Here is a 19,162-nt window from a genome sequence, read left to right as displayed (position 1 = left end):
AGTTAAGAGCACTGGCTGCTCTTCCAAAGGTCCTGAGTTCAATTCCCAGTAACCCACATGGTGGCTCACAACCATCTATAATGTGATCTAAGGCCCTCTTCTGGCCTGCAGGTGCACATGCAGGCAGAGCTCTGTATACATAATAAATAAATCTTTTAAAAAGGGGCGAGGTGTAGGACTGGGAACCGGATCTACCTTTCTCTGTCTTTGTTTCGGTTTAAAGTAGGCAACTCCCTACCACAGAGCTAGAGTCACAGTTGTTTTTTGTTTTGTTTTGTTTTACCTTTTATTTTAAGACTAAGTTGCCTTGGCTGGCCTTGAACTCACTGTGTTATGTATCCCAGACAAATCTTGACCCTGAGTTCCTCTTGCCTCAGCCTATTGAGTAGCAGTGATTCCAGGCGTGAACCACCAAGCCCAGCTCTAGGCCTTGCTTTAAAAACAAACAAACAAACAAACTTTGGTTTCTTTTGTTTTTTGTTTATTTGTTTGTTTTTGGTTTTTCAAGACAGAGTTTCTCTGTGTAGCCACAGAGATCCACCTGCTTCTGCCTCCCGAGTACTGGGATTACAGGTGTGTGTCATCACGCCTGCTGCTTCCTCCTCCCTCCTCCTCCTCCTCCCCTTCTTCTTCTTCTTCTTCTCTTCTTCTTCTTCTTCTTCTTCTTCTTCTTCTTCTTCTTTTGTCTTTGTTTTCAAGCTTAGCCCATTTCCCTTCCTATCCCTTAAACCCAAGCCTCCAGGACTCACCCTCTGAAGTCCCTGAAATCAGTTGGTATCAGTTGACAGCTGGAGTAGAGAGAAACACAGTGGAAAGGAGCTCATAATTATTTCCTTGACTCTGCCCATGGTTTTGGGAAAGCCTGTCTTGGGAGCTGCGGCTGCTGTGACTCTCTCTCAGTAACAGCAATCAGTCTGCAGAGGTGTGTTGAAAGGAGCCAGGCCAGGCCATGTTTGCTGTGATTCAAAGAGCCATTATTTGTTCTGGTTGGCCGTGAACTTGTTATTGTTACTCCGGACACTGTACTTTTGACTTTGTGGCTGTGTGCTTCAGTGCCTATCACTGTCAAAGGCTTCTCCCGAGGCAGCCCCCCCCCCCCGCCCCGTGTTGATCCCTGACTTAAGCCTGGGTCCAGGAAGGACATTGACCCTGTGACCACCCACCAGGTACCCTTACCTACCACACCCCTTTTACTGATGTGCCATGGACTGTGACTTTATTAGTACATACCTATGGGTTGTTGAGGAGAAGTGTTGTACCCCGCCTCTGATTGGGGGTTGTATATGCCCCTCAATTTTTAGTGTGATCTCAACTGTCATTTCCAACGTGCAAGTGTGTAATAAAAACTTGTCAGCCATGTGTGATATTAATGTTTAACCAGAGTTCATCTTCTCTGCCCCCACGAGGCACCTCAGCATTCAGTGAAGCTGGGGAGTGAATCCACAGGCTTTTTCTCCCTCCTAGCTTCTGGCGGCGAGACAGGTTGGGTCCAGCAGGGGGAGCCCACTGGCTAGGGGGTTGGCCTTCCCTGGGCAGTGGAGACCAGTTCCAGGCAGCCTCTCTGCCTCCCCCTTCCTCTGGTTGGGTTGCTTCCCAGTGAAACTGTGCTTGCTAACCGTAGCCTCTCCCGACTGGGGCTACTGCACATATTTGCACTCTGGGTTCCTCCTCCTCCTCCTCCAAGCAGCTCCTGAATCCAAAGCCTTGCTTGGATTCCCTGGGGCGGCTGGATCTCTCTAGCCAGCCACAGCCTCCAGTTTAGGGGGGACATGCTCTATCTCCCTGGGGGTTTCCTGCAGAGAATGGGGGGGGGTATGTAAAAGGCTTGGCGACCAGGGAGCCCGGGAAAGAAAGTGCTTGGACTTCAGCTCAGCCTGCTTGTCTAGCATGAGTGAATTCAATCCTCGGCGGGGGGGGGGGTGGGGTAAAAGCCAGGTGGTATGGATCATGCCTGTAATCCCAATAATTGGGAGGGAGGGCCAGGGGGGCAGATTGATGTGAGTTTGAGGTCAGCCTGGGCTACATAGTAAGTTCCAAGCCAACCTGGCCTGTGGTGTAAACGCTTGCCTCAAAAGAAAAAGAAAACCAGACATGAGTCTACACCCAGTGCCAATCCTCATTCCCCTCGTGGGGTTAGGGAATCTTGGGATGGGCTGGTGTCAAAGGGACCTACAGCATGGGTTCTAGAGGACACCCTCCGCTAGCCTAGCCAATTGACTCTCTCCCATGGGTTCCAGGGCCTGCACATTTCCCCCTTGGTGGCGGTGACCTCCCAGGGGCCTAAGACATAAACATTGTCCCGTCCCAGACCCCAGTCCCATTCTGTAAAAGATAACTGATTGCTTCTGCCTGTACCACTCCAGCGCATAGATGGAAGACAGTCCAGAATAGAAGGTGCTGGGCGGGGGTGGGTGGGGGGTAGAGTGAGGGGGGGGGGGGGGGGCGGAGGGGCTGCATATGTCATGCTTCATACAAACAGACCAGCTCTCCCTTTAACAAGGGCCTGACAGCTCCGCCCCTCAGTGGACTCATAGAAGATGGAGGTAACAGCAGCACCTGTTTCAGTGATGGGGGTGTGGGGAGGACGACTAGAAAGGCACTCTGGCAGGGGGCAGGGGCGCATGCCTTTAATCCCAGCACTTGGGAGGCAGAGGCAGGCTGTGAGTTCGAGGCCAGCCTGGTCTACAAAGCGAGTCCAGGACAGCCAGGGCTACACAGGGAAACCCTGTCTCGAAAAACCAAAACAAAAAACAAAAGACTAACAACAAAAGAAGGAAAGACACTCTGTTGTAAGCAGTGTATGAGTGCATGTGGTAGGTGGCTAACAGCAAGCCTGCAACAAGAGAGGATGTCTCAGCTCCTTGTGGGAGACTTTATGAACTAACTAATGAGATCTAGAGAGTTCTGGGGAGGAGTGCGAAAGGCCAAAGTAAAGGCAGGGCCCCCGAGTCTATTTTCCCTTCAGCCCCTGGTTTGCCTCCCTTATCCCCTGAGTTCCCCTGGCCTGGGTGAGTCACCTAACAAAGGTCTCCTTGTTTAGGTATGTTTGTTTTGGCAAATCACTTCCTCAGCAATGACTCCCTCGGGTGGGGTGGCCCTCGGGTGGGGTGGCCCAGCGCACTTGGAGGAGCTGACTCTGGAAGCTGCTGGACCCCACATAGCTGAGTAGCCACCTTGGTCTTTCCCTGGCCCCACTATGAGTTCCAGGGATTTGGCTGATTCCCTCCCCCACCCCACCCCCCATCCTCACCAGGTCCTGTGGCTTGAGCAAGAACCAGACCTTAACGTTATGGGGTGAGAACTCTCCCCTGGTTCTTGAACGGATGGTGGCATTCTGTAAGAAATGGAGTAGGAACCATCTGCTGCCTGAGGCGCTTCTGTTGTGTTTCTTTTCTTTTTGAAAGATTTATTTATTTATTATCATGTACGCACCAGAAGAGGGCACCAGAACTCATTGTAGATGGTTGTGAGCCACCCTGTGGTTGCTGGGAATTGAACTCAGGACCTCTGGAGGAGCAGGCAGTGCTCTTAACCTCTCTCCAGCCCCTGGCGTGTTTCCTGAGACAGGGTCTAGCTCTATACCCCAGGCTGATCTTTGAACCTGCTATCCTCCTGCCTCAGCAGGAGCTGAGATGACAGCGATTTGCCCTCATATCTGGCTTCAGAGAAGCCTCTCTTTAAAATGTCCCCAAGTTCATCGGTCCTAACTGGTGGCACCAGAATGAACTCTTGGTCCCAAACGGAACCACTGAAAAATGACAGAGACTTTGGGTCTGTTACCAAAGGTCTGCCCCACTCTCTTAGAGACCCACCCCACCCCACCCTCGCCCTCCCCTGCCCCACACATAGCCTCTCTGCTGTGCAGGGACATCTGTTTCCTTCCTTTCTCCCCTGCCATGGAAAACTTAGCTTGATGCTGGGATGACTGACAGCCACCACACTCTCACACTTGGGGGCCCTTCTTGTCTGAAGAGACCAAGGAACGTAGGGGCATAGCAACAGCCATCCCCACACGTGTAAGATAAAGAGTGTGAATAAGACCTTTGTTTCTGCAGCATTGTTTATTCCTATGTAAAACCTACCATTACTTTTCAAGCAAAATTCAAGGCTCCAGGGGTAGACTCCTGGGGCTGCTCCGTCTTAAAGACTATTTGGGAAGGCCTTGAGGAAACCCATCCACTCCTCCACTTTGGACCCTTGGGCCCGGTATGTAATTCAGAACCCACAAAAGTGGTGGTCAAGGCAAGAGCTCAAGGGGATCTCTGGTCTGCCTTCTGTTAGCACCCCGGGGGGTTGCCCGTGTCCTTTGCCTCTCCACTCTTGGGAGCAAAGTTCCAGGAAGTTTACTCCTTGACTTAAGAGGTGATCTCAAGTTCAAGGACTCCGCCTCTGGTACCAAGGAAACCACTGTCATGTGGCTCCAGGCAACTCTGCTCTCCTAGGATTGGTCCAGGGGACAGTCACAGCTAGAGAAAGTGGAGAGAGCAGCGATTCAGATTCACCTTTGACCCCGTTGCCCAGGGAGAGGGTGGAGTCCATCACCCTCCCTGTCCGTTCTCTGCTCTGCCACCTCCCTGTGAGGCAAGCCACTGTGCCAAGGGCGGCTGCACTTCTGGTTGACACTTTTAGTGGTGGACCAGAGAGTCTTTGTAAGGGATCATGAGGAGGAGGGCTCGGGGATCTCCTGGGCCCATCAGGAAGCCGGGACACATAAATACAAACCAGGTGTTCCTGCCAGCAGGGATCAGCCGCAACCGTGGTTTCAGCTATGACCAAAGAGGCCAGCGTGGCAAGCTCCTGCCTCAGACCCCACCAGTGGCAGGGAACAGGGAGGGGCTAGTGTCTTCCTTCATTGTCCTTTGTTCTCCCGCTCATCAAAGAGGCTGGGGTTCTCTGCCAACATGGCTCGGACTTTTTTCTTCTCCTTGAAGCGGCCTGAGTTGGAGACTTTGACGTGCTTGCCTTTGGTGTTCTTGTCCACAATCTTCTCGAGGCGGCTGTTAAAGTCGCCGTGAGGGTCTCCGCTGTCATGTCCCGAAGGCTCTGCTCCTCCCTCCGTTTGGGCATAGGTGTCAGGGATTTCGTAGAGCACCTTGGGAGTGGATTTCTTTTTCCGGAGGAAGGTCAGCTTCCACCAACCAACTTCGGTCATGGTGGTCCCTAAGGCCAGGCGGGGGGCTGTCTGCTGGACCAAGTGGGAGAGAAAAAGGTCAGTAGATGAAATGGATGGGAGGACCAGCCATCTTGAGGCTCATTCATCGCTACTGGCTATTTTAAGAGATAGAGGCAGGTGTGCTGGTTAACGCCTATAATCCCAGCACACAGGCTGAGCTGGGAGGGTTGTAAATTTGAGGCCAGCCTGGACTACATAGTGAGGTCCTGTCGCAAAAAAAAAAAAGTAAAGAAAGAATTGAAGGTAAGACTGAAGGGTTTGGAAAAGAACCTTCAAAGCAGCCATTAAGTGGAAGGACAATAGCCAGGTGTGGTGGCACATGCCTTTACTCCCAGCACTCAAGAGGCAGGCAGGTGGATCTCTGAGTTCGAGGCCAGTCTGGTCTACAGAGTGAGTTCTAGGACAGCCAAAGCTACACAGAGAAACCCTGACTCAAAAAAACAAAAAACAAGAAAAAGCAGAAAGACACTGAGCCAGGCCAAGGCACAGTGAGACAACCCGACCCCACTGCCTTACAAAGCTACAGAGGGACCGTTTCAGTCTTTTCCTTCCAAGCCCCAGGCTACAAGCCAGGGAAACCCCTTACCTAGCCACACATAGCCTGGTCTTTGGCACCATGACCAAGTCCTTCCCACCGGTGCCCAGTGTTGGCAGAGCATTGACAGGTCACACCGGCAGGAACACATGACAAAGTTAAACAGAACTTGAGATAGTTCCCAGCCCTTTGTCATGGCCCACAGTGCCGAGCACCAGCCTCTCCTGAGGAGAGGGCTGCTGGAGTCTAGGCCTGGGAAATCTTGGCTTCTGGCTCATGACTTGCAGCCAAGTTCCCTCTCTGGTCCTCAGTGCCCTTCTCCATCCAACACAGCCCTGACGGTCAGCCTAACCGCGTTACTGCCGGCTGCACAAGCAGACCTGCATTGCAAAGCATACAACTTAACAGGTGGAGTAATCATTAGCGGGCTGCTCTCCTACCCCCACCAGGCTGCCACAGGACAGGTGTTTGAAGGAGAGTTAAAAATTTGCAAGGCAGTCAAGTGGAGCCTGTGAGTTGTCATCCTCCCGGATTATGCTGTACCCTTTGTACTGTGCTATAAGAGATATGGTGGGATTGGGGGGGCGGCGGTTGAAACACAGGCTTCTCTGCTTGCAAGCCGTGCACCCTGACATGGAGCCACCTCCACACAGGTCTCATCTTTTATTAATTTCCACAAAGGTGCTTATGAGCTAGAGGAAGGCCTAGGAATGAAGCTCTCCAGCCCTGGCTAATTCATGCAGCACAGAAGATAGGCAGAGGGGAGGGAGCCTGGAGGAATTAAACTGTGAGAGCTGACTGACATGAACAAAGGCATCTCTGGGCCCGGAGAGGCTGGCGGTGTGGTCTTAGAAACACTGGCGTGCACTGGGACAGTTTTGGGGAAGGAGAGTGCAGAAGCCAGTGGACACCAGAGAGCTACACGGCCATGCAGCCCAAACCTGCAGGTGTTACCTTCTTTAAAAGTTGATGATGAGCCGGGCATGGTGGCGCATGCCTTTAATCCCAGCACTCGGGAGGCAGAGGCAGGCGGATTGCTGTGAGTTCGAAGCCAGCCTGGTCTACAAAGTGAGTCCAGGATGGCCAAGGCTACACGGAGAAACCCTGTCTCGAAAAACCAAAAAAAAAAAAAAAAAAAAAAAAAGTTGATGATGAAGCCGGGGCCTGGTGGTGCACGCCGCCTTTAATCCCAGCACTCAGGAGGCAGAGGCAGGTGGATCACTGTGAGTTCAAGGCCAGCCTGGTCTACAAAGTGAGTCTAGAACAGCCAAGGGTACACAGAGAAACCCTGTCTCGAAAAACAAAACAAACAAACAAAAAGAGCCGACGATGAGGTTTGTGATGCACCGGCTCCCGACCCAGGAGAAGCAACTCTCACAAGTCCCTCCCCTGACTTCCACAAATGCACCACAGTACACACCCCTCACACATACAAACTAACTTTTTTTAAAATTAAATATTTTATTTCGTTTTAACCTATGTGCATTGGTGTGAAAGTGTCAGATCTTGGAGTTACAGACAGTTGTAAACTGCCATGTGGGTGCTGGGAATTGAACCCGGGTCCTTTGGAAGAACAGGCAGTGCTCTTAACCACTGAGCCATCTCTCTAGCCCCCACACAAACTAACTTTAAAAATAGAATATAGACCAGCCGTAGTAGTGCAGAGGCAAGTAAGATCTCTGACTTCAAAGCCAGCTTGGTCTACAAAGTTAGTTCCAGACCAGCCAACGCTACAAACCGAGACTGTCTCAAACAAACAAAAAGAACAGAAATGTAATTTTTAAAACACTGATGGTGGCTGGGGGAGGGGGTGCCTTTAATCCCAGCACTTGGAAGGCAGAGGCAGGAGGATCTCTGTGAGTTCAAGGCCAGCCTTGTCTACAGAGCTAGTCTAGGACAGCCAGGGCGGTTACACAGAGAAACCCTGTCTCAGAAAACCTAAAATAAACAAACAAAGAAATAAAGAAATAAAAAGCTGATAATGGGGCCAAGCGTGGTAGCCTGTAATTCCAGCACTCGGGAGGCAGAGGCAGGTGGATCGCTTTGAGTTTGAGGCCAGCCTGGTTTACAAAGTGAGTCCAGGACAGCCAAGGCTACACAAAGAGACCCTGTCTGAAAATAAATAAATAAATAAATAAATAATTTTTAAAAAGCTGATGATGGAGGGGGCTGGAGGCATAGGTGAGTGGTAGAGTCTTTGCCTAATATGCCTAAAATTCTGACTTTAATCCCCATCACCAAACACCCCAATCTTGATGGTCTTTGTCGCATTTTTATAAAAATCACCAGGAAGAAACATGCTCATTAAATAGCAGCGTGGTTTTTGTTTTTAAATGTAGAAGAAATAAACGCCACTGCTCTGTCCCCCTCTGGCTCCTGATTTCTATAACTTCCATTGTGCATACAAGTATGTGGGGGTGAGGAGAGTATATCAAATTCAGACAAGAAGAAAAGCAAGACACCGTCCTAGGCTGGAAACAAGATGTACAAGCCTCTTGCTGCTGTCCCTCTGTGGTGTCTCCTGCCCCTCTACACACACTCTCCCCCACCCCCACCCCCACCCTACCCCAGGCCAGGAGGCTCTCCCATTACTTTGTGCACAAAGCAGACCCCTATTGCCCATTCTACCTCTTTAGCTGGGCTCGGGTGACAGAAGCTAAAGGGAGGTGCTGCATATAGCTCCCACTTAGAGCATGGGGGAGTAAGAGAGAGGGCTGGAGGGGCACTTCCAGGCACCTGGAGAGTGGAGCACACCAAGGGACAGCCTGAGAGGTTTGCCTTGGCAGCATGCCCCGCCTGGGCTTAGCACAGCCTTGCACAGAACTTGGTGTTCCAGAGTGGGTTACTGGAAGGAGCTGTGGGAGGGCAAGGAAGGAGGGACAGGGCGCAGCTCGCAGATCGCTGCTCGGTAGCTGCCTTGCCGACCCACCACTGGCCAGCCGGAGCTGCCAGAGACTTGGAGAATGGAGGGATGGCTGATCTAGGCCCTGCGTTTACTCTTTTTTTCTTTCTCCGTCTCCCGGTCCCCCCCCCCCCGAAAGGTTTCTCTGTGTACTCTTGGCTGTCCTGGACTTGCTTGGTAGACCAGGTTGGCCTTGAATTCACAGGGATCCGCCTGCCTCTGCCTCCTGAGTGCTGGGGTTATGGCCTGCGCCACCACCACCTGGCTGCCCTGTGTTTACTCTTAAGCACCCAATTTTCTCTTCCTATGCAGGACAGGGGCTCCTGCCCAGGCCTGTTAAAATGTCCCCATTCTAATGCATACTAAATATCATGGTGGCTTGCCTGGAGCCTACTTCTCCTTGAGGCCACAGGTCACAAGGAACTGGCCAGAAGGCTGTAACCGGGAATAGCTTAGCGCCTTGCCTCGGTGTCCTGTGACCTGGACTCTTGAGGATGGTGCTTTTGCTAGCCTTTCTGCCTCTCTGTCCAGGACTCCTAAACACCTGAATGAGTGTTTGTCCCTTGAAGCAAGCCAAACATACGAATTTGTAAGACAGGTTAATTGAGAGACTATCCTTTGTTTTTCAAAATAACTCGGCTTCAAGAGTCTTTAGTGCACATAAAAGGCAGAATACAATGTCCCTGGGCTGGTGGCACCTGCCTTTAATCCTAGCACTCAGAAGGCAGAGACAGCAGGATCTCTGTGAGCTTAAGGTCAGCCTGTTCTACATATAGAGCTCCAGGACTAAGGAAAGAAACCGTCTGGCAGGGCAGTGGTGGCGCTCATTTTTTTGTTTTTTTGTTTGTTTGTTTTCCGAGACAGGGTTTCCCTGTGTAGTCTTGGCTGTCCTGGACTCACTTTGTAGACCAGGCTGGCCTCGAACTCACAGCGATCCGCCTGCCTCTGCCTCCCAAGTGCTGGGATTAAAGGCGTGCGCCACCACCGCCAGGCTTGTGGCGCTCACTTTTAACTTCCATTCAGGAGGCAGGGGCACAGCTTCAGAGTGAATTCCAGGACAGCTTAAGGCTACACAGAGCAACCCTGTCTCACAAAACCAAAAAGAAAAAAGAAAAAGAAAAATTCTGTCTAAAAACAGCACAGGTGTTAGGAGCCAGGTAAGGTAGCACACACTTGCACCTCAGCACTCAGGCAAGTCATCACAGTGAGTTCAAAACCAGCCTGATCTACCCAATACATTTCTGGTTCAGCCTGGCATCCGGCGGGAGACCCTGTCTTAAAAAATAAGACAAAAGGGACAAACCACAGCAACAAACCACAGCTTTCCACATCTCCAGAGCTGTAAAGAGTAAACTGTTCCAGTCCCTTGCCCATGAGTGATGGTGGAAAGCCAGGGGGGACCTGGTAGTGGACACACCAATCTAGCATGTGGTGAGACCTGCTGTCGGTTTACACAGGTCTCCCCTCCCCCACGCCCACCCCCGAGATGCCAGGTTGAGGGCTTGCAATCGAGGGATGAGGAAAATCAGGCTCCAAGCATGCCAGTTCAACCTCTGCTTGTTTGCGTAGCTTCGGGGCCCATGAAAGACCTCATGAGACAACTTGCCACCTCCTGCCTCTGATGGCTAGCACCATAGCATGCACAGAAGCACCCAAGACAGGCCCCGTCACCCCAACTAGAACACTTTCTGAAGAGCTTTGCCCAGAGCGGGCCAAGCTTCTCCTGAGCTGAGCTGGAGAAGTTAACTATTGACTGAGGTAGGAATGGGGATGCAGGGGAGGGAGGGAGGGAGGGAGGGAGGGAATCAGTTCTGTATTGTGGAACCTGCTCCCTGCCCTCTGCAGGGGGGGGTGTGGGTGGGCAATGGCCCTTGACCACCCTGAATGAGACTGGACAGGAAGTGGGAGATGTTTCTACCAGATAAGCCAGACACATATGTGTTCCAGGTTGTGGGTGGGAGAGGTGGTCTTGAGCTACGTGAGACTTAAGAGTAAAGCTTTCTCGGTGGGAATGCTTTTGAAGGCCTGGACCTTCTCCAAGAGGCCAGTGGGGTGAGACTGGACGAAGACAGAGTCTGCTGGGCTTGTCTGCCATGGAGGCAGGCAGGAGCGGGAACTCTGGCTCAGACCTCTATCTTGGTTTCCCCACCCACCAGTCCCTGCAGCCTATGTACCTGAAATCCGGAGGAGTTGAATGTACCAGGAGCTGCCCAGGCAGGTGAGACTGGAGGAGAAGAGGGTGTCTCCAGCCTGTCGCGCTGGCCAGGCTCAGCCTGGAGAGGTGGGTAGGAGCAGCTGCAGGGCAGGTGTGAGAGAAACAGGTGCAGACACAGGTACCTGCCGTGCACAGCGCTGCAGCTCCGGGAGTCAAGGTGAACCTGAAACCAGGGCCCCTCCCAGCTAAGTAAACAGAAGCAGAGGCTGGCTCAGGCTGATGAATATTCATTACCCCAGAAATCCAACCCCACATCCCCTGCGTCCACCCAGAAGCTAGGGTCCTCCTGGGATCACCAAACTTAGAGGACCGACTCCCAAGGGACATCTGGGATGGGGCAGCACAGAGCCTCTCTCCTCAGTTTTCCTGCTCTGCAGTGTCTGGTTGCATTCTGAAGCTGGCTCCAAAGCCTCCCCAATCCATTTTATCTTCCACAGAAACTTAGACCTCCCCTCTCTCCCCAGCATGGGCCACCACCTGGATGTTGCCAGGGCACACCAGAGAAAGGGTTAAGGGCCATAGCGGGCTGGGCATCCCAGCTCCCTTTGAACTCCTTGAGTTGAAACCAGTCTCTGGTTGAACTGGTTGGCAGACCGGTTCCCAGGCTGTCTGCTCTTCCCCACCCAGGGCCTCCTCTGCAGGTAGGCAGGGGGACTGGGATTCCCTCCTGGCCTGAAGCCCCCTACCCCCACCCCAAGAGCTCACTAGAGGAAACAGGGCAGCCAGGTGTGTGAGCAAGGCTCATTAGAGCCCTCCTGCTGCTCAGAGGTAGTTATGGGGGAGGGGGCTTAAAATAACATGCCCAAAGCAGGTGGTAATAACCCCAGCACTCAGGAGGCTGAGGCAGGAAAATCATGAGTTCAAGGTCAGCCTGGGCTACATAGAGAAATCTGTCTCAAAATATTCAAATTACTCAGAGACTTTTCTGTGGGCAGAGGGTTTCTGGGCAGACTCCCAAAGAGAAGGGTAGAGATGGGCAGGGGGGGGGGGGGCTGGAGAAGGGGAAGAGGGGAGAGGAGGAAAAGAGAGAGGAGGCAATGCTAGGTATAGGCAAACAGGAAAGAAAATGTGTGTGTACATAGTCGCCTCCCACAAACCCACCTCAGCCTGGCTATGGCCTTGCAGGGTGTTGTTGGGCAGCTGCCCTGAGGCCTTCTCGTGACCTTCAGATGGGTATCTCTCCAGAGTGAGAAACACCTGCTGCATAGCCTGGTCTCTAGCAGCTTCTTGTACCCAACCTACTCACAGCTGCCTGCCTTCCTTTCTGGGTGGGTATGTGTGCCCAGGACAGAGCAAGGCATTAGGGCTAAAGTGAAGTTCTCGGTTCCCTGGCTCCCTCCCCAGGGTGTGTTTTGACTCTAACTAGTTAACACTCAAATCTTCCTCATCTCCAACTTTGCTTCTGCTAGGTGTAGCAGCTTCCTCTTCCTCCTCCTCCTCTCCCATACCCTTGGAGCCTATCTATTCCTCTCCATCCTACATGGCCCTTGGATGGACAGACTTTCAAAGGCTCCCCCTCCCATGGCCCACGCTGGATTCCCCTAGCCCCAGGCTTTCTGAGAACAAACCTCTATCGTAGTGGTTTTTTAACCTGTGGGTCGAGACCCCTCTGGGGTTCACATAGCAGAGATCCTGCATATCAGGTGTTTCCATTACGGTTCAAAACAGTAGCAAAATTACAGTTATGAAGAAGCAACAAAAATAAGTTTATGGTTGGAGGGGTGGTCAGCGCAACATGAGGAACTGTGTTAAAGGGTTGCAGTGTTAGGAAAGTTGAGAGCCACTGTTAAAGCCTTCTAAGTTCTTCTTCCTGCCCTTCCCACCGCTGCTCTCCTAGACCCAGGCTCCCCTGTGCTCGCCTCTTATGGGTTCAGAAGATGCTTAGGACAGTGAGTTCAGGAGCACCGGCTGTGCTGTAAGCTAGGAAGAGTTTCCTCACCCACTTGGTTCCCCAAGCCAAACTCCTATTCATCCCTCAAAAGATAAACAAGTTATTACACCTCCAATAACTGCAAGCATTTTTTTTTTTCTTTTTGGTTTTTCAAGACAGAGTTTCTCTGTGTAGCCTTGGCTTTCCTGGACTCACTTTATAGACCAGTCTGGCCTCGAACTCACAGAGATCCTCCTGCCTCTGCCTCCTGAGTGCTGGGATTAAAGGCATGAGCCACCACCGCCCGGCTGCAAGTGTTTTCTTGTACTCCATAGAGGTTGCACGTATGTTTTTGTTGAGTAAGAAATAGATGCCACGGTTTATGCATGTACGCATACAAATAGATAATGGTAAAAAATGAGTTGCGTAAATGTTGGTCCCCTTATATTAGCTCCGTGAGCCCAGAAAGACATATCATCAACATCACCACTACAGCTGCTGCAAAGAAGAACTTTGTTTTATTTCTTTGTTTTCTTGTTGAGGTGGAATCTCACTACTTACCTCTGGTTGTCCTGGAACTCACTATGTAGACCAGGCTAGCCTCAAACTCGCTAGCATTTAAAGGTATATGCCACCATGCCCAGCAACATAGCGGGACTTTAAAACCACTAGTGGAAAAGGAAGCGGCAGCGTTGCTCTCCACAGGAGCTCTCCAGCGGCCACTTGCTCAGCGCTGCTCTCCTGGAGCACCCAGGTCTGTAAGGAGGAGGTTCCACATATTTGACCTCTGCGGTTGCAGCTATACAGCAGGCTTGCTCTTGGCTTACCTTCTCCTGGGGGTGAGGGATGCTGGGAGTTTGAGGATGTTATTTTGCAATGTTTCCATGTCCCTAGTACAAGACACACATGATTGTCTAAGTAAGGCACCCACAGCTTCTTAGGTAGGTCCCTTTCAGAATCCCCATACTGTCATCTGGCCCAGAAGACTACAGAAACTAAAACACACTGACTGCAGTTCAGACTTTGGGAAGAGAGGAGGAGGATGGTGAGGTGTGCTTTGGCTTGTGGACAGTACTGGAGTCAGCTCAGCACTTCCCATCCCCATAGGAAGGGGTTTGTTCTCAGGTCTTCTTTTCCCCTGCACGGGGGTTGGGGAGGGTGGGGCGTTAGGGGGGTGGAGGGTGGGGCAGGGTAAGGAGGGAAGCAGGGGTGGGGGGACGGGGAAGACCTTGTTCTTATGGCTCTGCAGTGAACATGGAGCCCCTCACGAGATCTGCAGAGGCAGGCCTGCCTGTGGCCTACCCCTACTGAAGGCACTAGGGCAGGGGCCAGCCCTTCCTTCTGGAAAGGTCTGACCTAAGAAGCCAGTCCCAACCTGTGGCCTTCAGGACATTTATTCTGGGAGGTGCAGCCTTGGAGTTATAGATGCCACTGGACTTCTTTTATTGCTGTGCAAACACTGGCACTGTTAAAGGACGCCTTCAAAAGCTAGGTTCAAGTATGATGCACCAAACACAAGTCAACAGTGTGTGTTGTTAGGAACGTATCCTTCCTGAGTTAAGTTCACCCAAGGGGGCTGGGCGTGGTGGCACACGCCTTTAATCCCAGCACTCGGGAGGCAGAGGCAGGCGGACTGATGTGAGTTCGAGGCCAGCCTGGTCTACAAAGCAAGTCTAGGATAGCCAAGGCTACACAGAGAAACCTTTTATTGAAAAAACAAAAAACAAAAACAAACAAAAAAATAGACAGAAGAAGGGAGCTGTGTTCCCCCTAATATTCCCCTTCCAGGGCACTGGAGCTCCCAAGAGAGTGCAGGGCCTGGCCCCACGTGACCAACAGAGGAAGGCGGAAGATATTGAGGTTGCTTAGCTTGGCCCATGTCACAGCACAGAGGACAAAGGTCAATTTCTGATGGGCCACACCTGGGGCAGCTGGGAAGCAGGGCAGGGGAGGCATCTGGTCTGAGGAGGGCAGCGGAGTTGCCATGGGGACAATAGGTTTCTTTTTCTCTCTTTTGCCAGAAGCAACACGTATGAGGACTAGGTATGGGAATTCACAGGTTTTACTGGCTAAACTGACATATCTATATCTATCTATATACATATATATATATGTGTATGTATATCTTCAACTTTTTTTTTCATACTAGGGATTGAACCCAGGACCTCTACCACTAAGCAATGTCCTCAGTACTGTTCCTTGGGTTGTTGATTTTGTTGCTGTTCTCTTTAGTTTTTGAAATCACAACATTTGTTTTGTGACTGAGTGTCAAAACCCTCATTCCTGTTCACTTTCCTTTTGCTACTGAGGCCTGAAGGGCTGGAAGAGAAGGCACTCGGGCCATCTTGTCTTTTCTGTTTGTTTGTTTGTTTAGTTTTTAAAATATATATATATATATTTTATTAATTCATTCATATTACATCTCAATTGTTATCCCATCCCTTGTATCCTCCCATTCCTCCTTCCATTTTTTTAGTTTTTAGAGACAGGGTTTTTCTGTGTAGTCCTTGCTGTCCTGGAATTGCTTTGTAGACCAGGTTGGCCTCGAACTCACAGAGATGCGCTTGCCTCTGCCTCCCCAGTGCTGGGATTAAAGGCGTGCGCTACCAAGCCCGGGGCTTTTCTTTTTAAGTTATGCTCTCACTAGATTGGGCAGGCTGACTGTAACTCTTTTAGTAACCTATTCGAGACTGTGACTCATCTTGGTCCCCAGAGTCGCTAGGATTACAGGGGTGTGTCACCAACCTGGCTCCCGCTTGGTTTTTTGCCCAACTGTTACTCTTTGTATTGATTATCTATGACAGCGACAGTGAGGTACCCCACACTTATCTGCATGTAAGATCATAAATTGACTCCCCCTCCAGATATGGAGGTCAGAAGTCCAAAACCAGCCTTCCAGAGGGCCAGACCAAGGAGCTGGCAGGACCACGAGCTCTCACAGGGAGCTCGGCTCCCAGCTGCCTCCTGCTTCTGGTGACAGTCAGCTAGCCTGGCCTGTGGATGCGCTGACTGCCTTCACCCAGTAGCCTCACTAGGAAGCTGAAGCTGGCCTAGAGCTCCCTCCCCCAACCCCCGCACCCATCCCCCAAGAGCTAGGAGTACGGGCATGTGCCACTGTGCCCACCGTGCCATCCTTTCCTGTGTATCTGGCTCCGCCCCCTCTCCTTTGCTCTTTAGAGAATACTTAGGCTGGCCGTTAGAGCTCGCCCCACTGGGCCCTGATTATCGCCTCACCCCCAGGTCCTCCTGGCGCAACCCATGCGCAAAGACTCTTCTTTCCAAATGATGTCACCATGGCACGCTCTAGGGGGTTCGTATAGATATCTTTGGGTTCACTTCTCATTGCACCCCATCTTCCACTGTGCAGACTCACGCTGCATCTTCAGGCTGTAGCAGACGCTGTGCCCTGAGGTCCTCCACCGAGGAGAGATCTGCTGACAAGCCCGGGAGTGTGGCTAGCGGCTTCAACTCCAACCACCTAAGATACCCCTGGGCATCTGTCTTAGCCACAGGAAGCATCAGGCCAAAGGCTATGCTCTTCTGGGAAGATTTGTGTCTATAGAAAAAAAATCCAAGCCGGGTATGGTGGCACACACCTTTAATCCTAGCACTCGGGAGGCAGAGGCAGGTGGACTGATGTGAGTTCGAGGCCAGCCTGGTCTACAAAAGCGAGTCCAGGACAGCCAGGACTGTTACACAGAGAAACCCTCTTTCGAAAAACCTTAAAAAAAAAAAAAAAAAAAATCCAGTTATTTCATCCCCAGAAAGGACATTCTGAGGGGTGATGCTCACCCCAGCGTGCCCGTACCCCCACCAGGTTTGTCAAAATGGCAGGCCCTGTGGCCGGGCCGGGAGGTATGCACTTACAGCCCTAGCATTCAGGAGGCAGAAAATGCACTGCTGAATGTTTGAACCTAGTCTAGCCTGGGCTACATAGCCAGATCCCGTCTCAAACAAACAAACAACAAGAACAAAACAAAAACCACAGAATTCAGCCAGCTACGGTGGTGAACATCTGTGATTCAAGTGCTTGGGAGGGAAGGCCAGGACTTCAAGAGCCAGCCTCAGAGCCGGTGGTGCTGGCTTACACACTTAGCAAGAGTGTGTCTTTAAAAAAAAAAAAAAATCACCCTCAGAGGCTGGAGAGATGGGTTAGAGGTTAAGAATACTGGATACACCTATTTGGTGGTGACGTACACCTTTAACCCCAGCACTCAGGAGGATCTTTGAGTTTGAGGACATCCTGGTCTACAGAGAGAATTCCAGGACAGGCAGGGCTACACAGAGAAACCCTGTCTTGCAAAACAGGGTGGGGGGGGGTGTGGGGGAGAGATCCAGAGACAGAGAGATAGAGAGACAGAGACAGAGAGATAGAGAGACAGAGAAAGATTGAATGCTCTCCCAGAGGAGCCAGGTTTGGTCCCCAACACCCACAAACAGCTCACAACGATATGTAACTATATATCCAGGGGATCAGATGCCCCTTTCTGGCCTCTGAGGACACTGCATATCCATACACCCATACACATAAAATTTTAAATTAATAATAATAATAGATCATTAGCTGGGCTGTGGTGGTGCTTGCCTTTAATCCCAGGACTGGGAAGGCAGAGGCAGTGGATTTCTGTGAGTTCAAGGCCAACCTGGTTTACAGAGTAAGTTCCAGGACAGTCAGGGTTATGGAGAGAAACCTTGTCTCAAAAAACAAAAACCAACCAACCAGATAAAAGCAAACAAACACACAACAATAACATAAAAAAAAAAAAAAAAAAAAAAAAAAAAAAACCAAGCTAACAACAACAACAAAAATAAAACCAAAAGGTTTGAGACTGGCCCAAATGGACTACTTGAGACCTTGTTACAAAAGGCAAAAAAAAGAAGAAAAAAAATTTTTTCCCTCTGCTCACTCCTGTTGCTGTCTGCTCTCCCTTACAGAAAATGACCCGGGGAACTCTCTTGCGCCCCTGAAAAATGCCGCCTGCTTCCTTCTAAAAGGTGCAGTTGGTGTCACAGACAGGCCTCTTTTCCAGTACAACGGCAGTGAATAAAACCCACGTGCCTTTTGTATTTTATTTCCCTGCTGTGTTATACTAAAGACTGTTCCCAAAGTTCTGGGCCCAGAAGATGGCTCTGCTTCAGAACAGTCCTTTGCAGAGATATTAGTTAAGCTGTGGCCACGCCATGTTACATAGGCTCTAAACCCAAGGCCTGGGGTCCTAGCGGGAAAATGAGGCACAGACGCACAGAAAGGCTACCATGCGTGCTAAGGAGGGCGCAGCCTGAAGTGACCATTGCTTCAAGGCCAGGAGCAAAGCCTGCTGGCCATTGCCAGAGACAGGGGAGGCACAGGACAGATTGTCACCCAGGAACCAGCTGGGGTGAGTTCAGGTTTGTGGTAATAGGTCACAGAACCTCTAAAACAACAACAAACAAAAACAAAACAAACAAACCAAAAAAAAAAAAAAAAAAAAAAAAACCCCACGCACCTAGTTTCTTGAAAGGCTGGGCATCTCACTTAGGTATTTATTGGGCATTTGGCCTTTATGTTCATGGAAGTGATTCTTTCTTTCTTTCTTTCTTGTTTTGTTTTGTTTTGAGACAGGGTTTCTCTGTGTAGCCCTGGCTGTACTGGAACTCACTCTGTAGACCAGGATGGTCTCGAACTCACAGAGATCCATCTGCCTCTGCTGGGATTAAAGGGAGGCACCCCCCCCCCCCCACCTCCCGTCATGATCTTTTCTTTTGCTTTCTTTCTTTCTTTCTTTCTTTTTTTTAATGATCATTTCTTTTTTTTTTTTTTTTTTTTTTTTTTTTTTTTTTTTCGAGACAGGGTTTCTCTGTGTAGCCTTGGCCATCCTGGACTCACTTTGTAGACCAGGCTGGCCTCGAACTCACAGTGATCCGCCTGCCTCTGCCTCCCGAGTGCTGGGATTAAAGGCGTGCGCCACCACGCCCGGCTCTTAATGATCATTTCTTGATGTAGAAAATTCTCACTTGTATTCAGGGTGGTGGTGGGTCACTCAGGAGAAAGAGGAGGCAGGGGTGGGGGTCCGGAGAGAAGGAAGAAAGAAAACCCATTTACAGATTGTTATATCGTTTGGACAAACTACTGCCTCCCGGGACCTGCTGTCCACTGGATAGGCTCGCTTGTTCACAGGATTCAATTCCAGCCCAATTGTTGGCCTGAGGGCTCCTCTTCATGATCGGTCTTTGCCAGCTTCCCCAATATCGTTTCTCCCACTCTGCATGTTGGATACCTGTGTTCCTCTGGGAGAGAGCTCTGTTTTCTACTCCCCTTGTGCTCTGAGCATGCCCCATATTTGGCTCATACGGGGTTATTTAAGCACCACTGATAATGAGTGGCACATAGTCCTGGGCTCCAGGGAGTTTCAGGGGATGCAGGATGTGACAAACCCATCTCACCACGCCCACCCATGCGATCTGTGTCTTCGTGTTAAGGGGCCCAG

The 19,162-nt window shown here is 50.8% G+C and overlaps 1 protein-coding gene across 4 annotated transcripts; it reads right to left on the bottom strand.

Annotated features, from left to right (window-relative positions):
• Nucleotides 1-4,661: 4,661 nt before the first annotated feature.
• Nucleotides 4,662-11,000, bottom strand: Prr15l (proline rich 15 like). 4 transcript variants are annotated; one of them, XM_051158413.1, is made up of 2 exons: nt 10,785-11,000; nt 4,662-5,185 (listed from the first exon to the last, which is right to left on the bottom strand). In XM_051158413.1, the coding sequence occupies exon 2, from the start codon at nt 5,150-5,152 to the stop codon at nt 4,850-4,852; it is 303 nt and encodes a 100-aa protein (XP_051014370.1). In that variant the 5' UTR covers nt 5,153-5,185; nt 10,785-11,000; the 3' UTR covers nt 4,662-4,849. The 4 variants fall into 4 exon arrangements, with proteins under 4 accessions (XP_051014370.1, XP_051014369.1, XP_051014372.1 ...); XM_051158412.1 differs by having other exon boundaries at nt 4,662-5,182; nt 10,785-10,997; XM_051158415.1 differs by lacking the exon at nt 10,785-11,000 and adding an exon at nt 5,760-6,011.
• Nucleotides 11,001-19,162: the final 8,162 nt, after the last annotated feature.

The sequence above is a fragment of the Acomys russatus genome, chromosome 16 (genome assembly GCF_903995435.1).
Source record: "Acomys russatus chromosome 16, mAcoRus1.1, whole genome shotgun sequence".
NCBI classification, from domain to species: Eukaryota; Metazoa; Chordata; class Mammalia; order Rodentia; family Muridae; genus Acomys; species Acomys russatus.
The sequence above is the reverse complement of the archived record's forward strand: the minus strand, read 5'-3'. Positions and strand labels throughout refer to the sequence as shown.

Bases quoted from the DNA above. Each gene is read 5' to 3' on its own strand.
- Prr15l (XM_051158413.1), bottom strand. From the start codon at position 5,152: ATGACCGAAGTTGGTTGGTGGAAGCTGACCTTCCTCCGGAAAAAGAAA.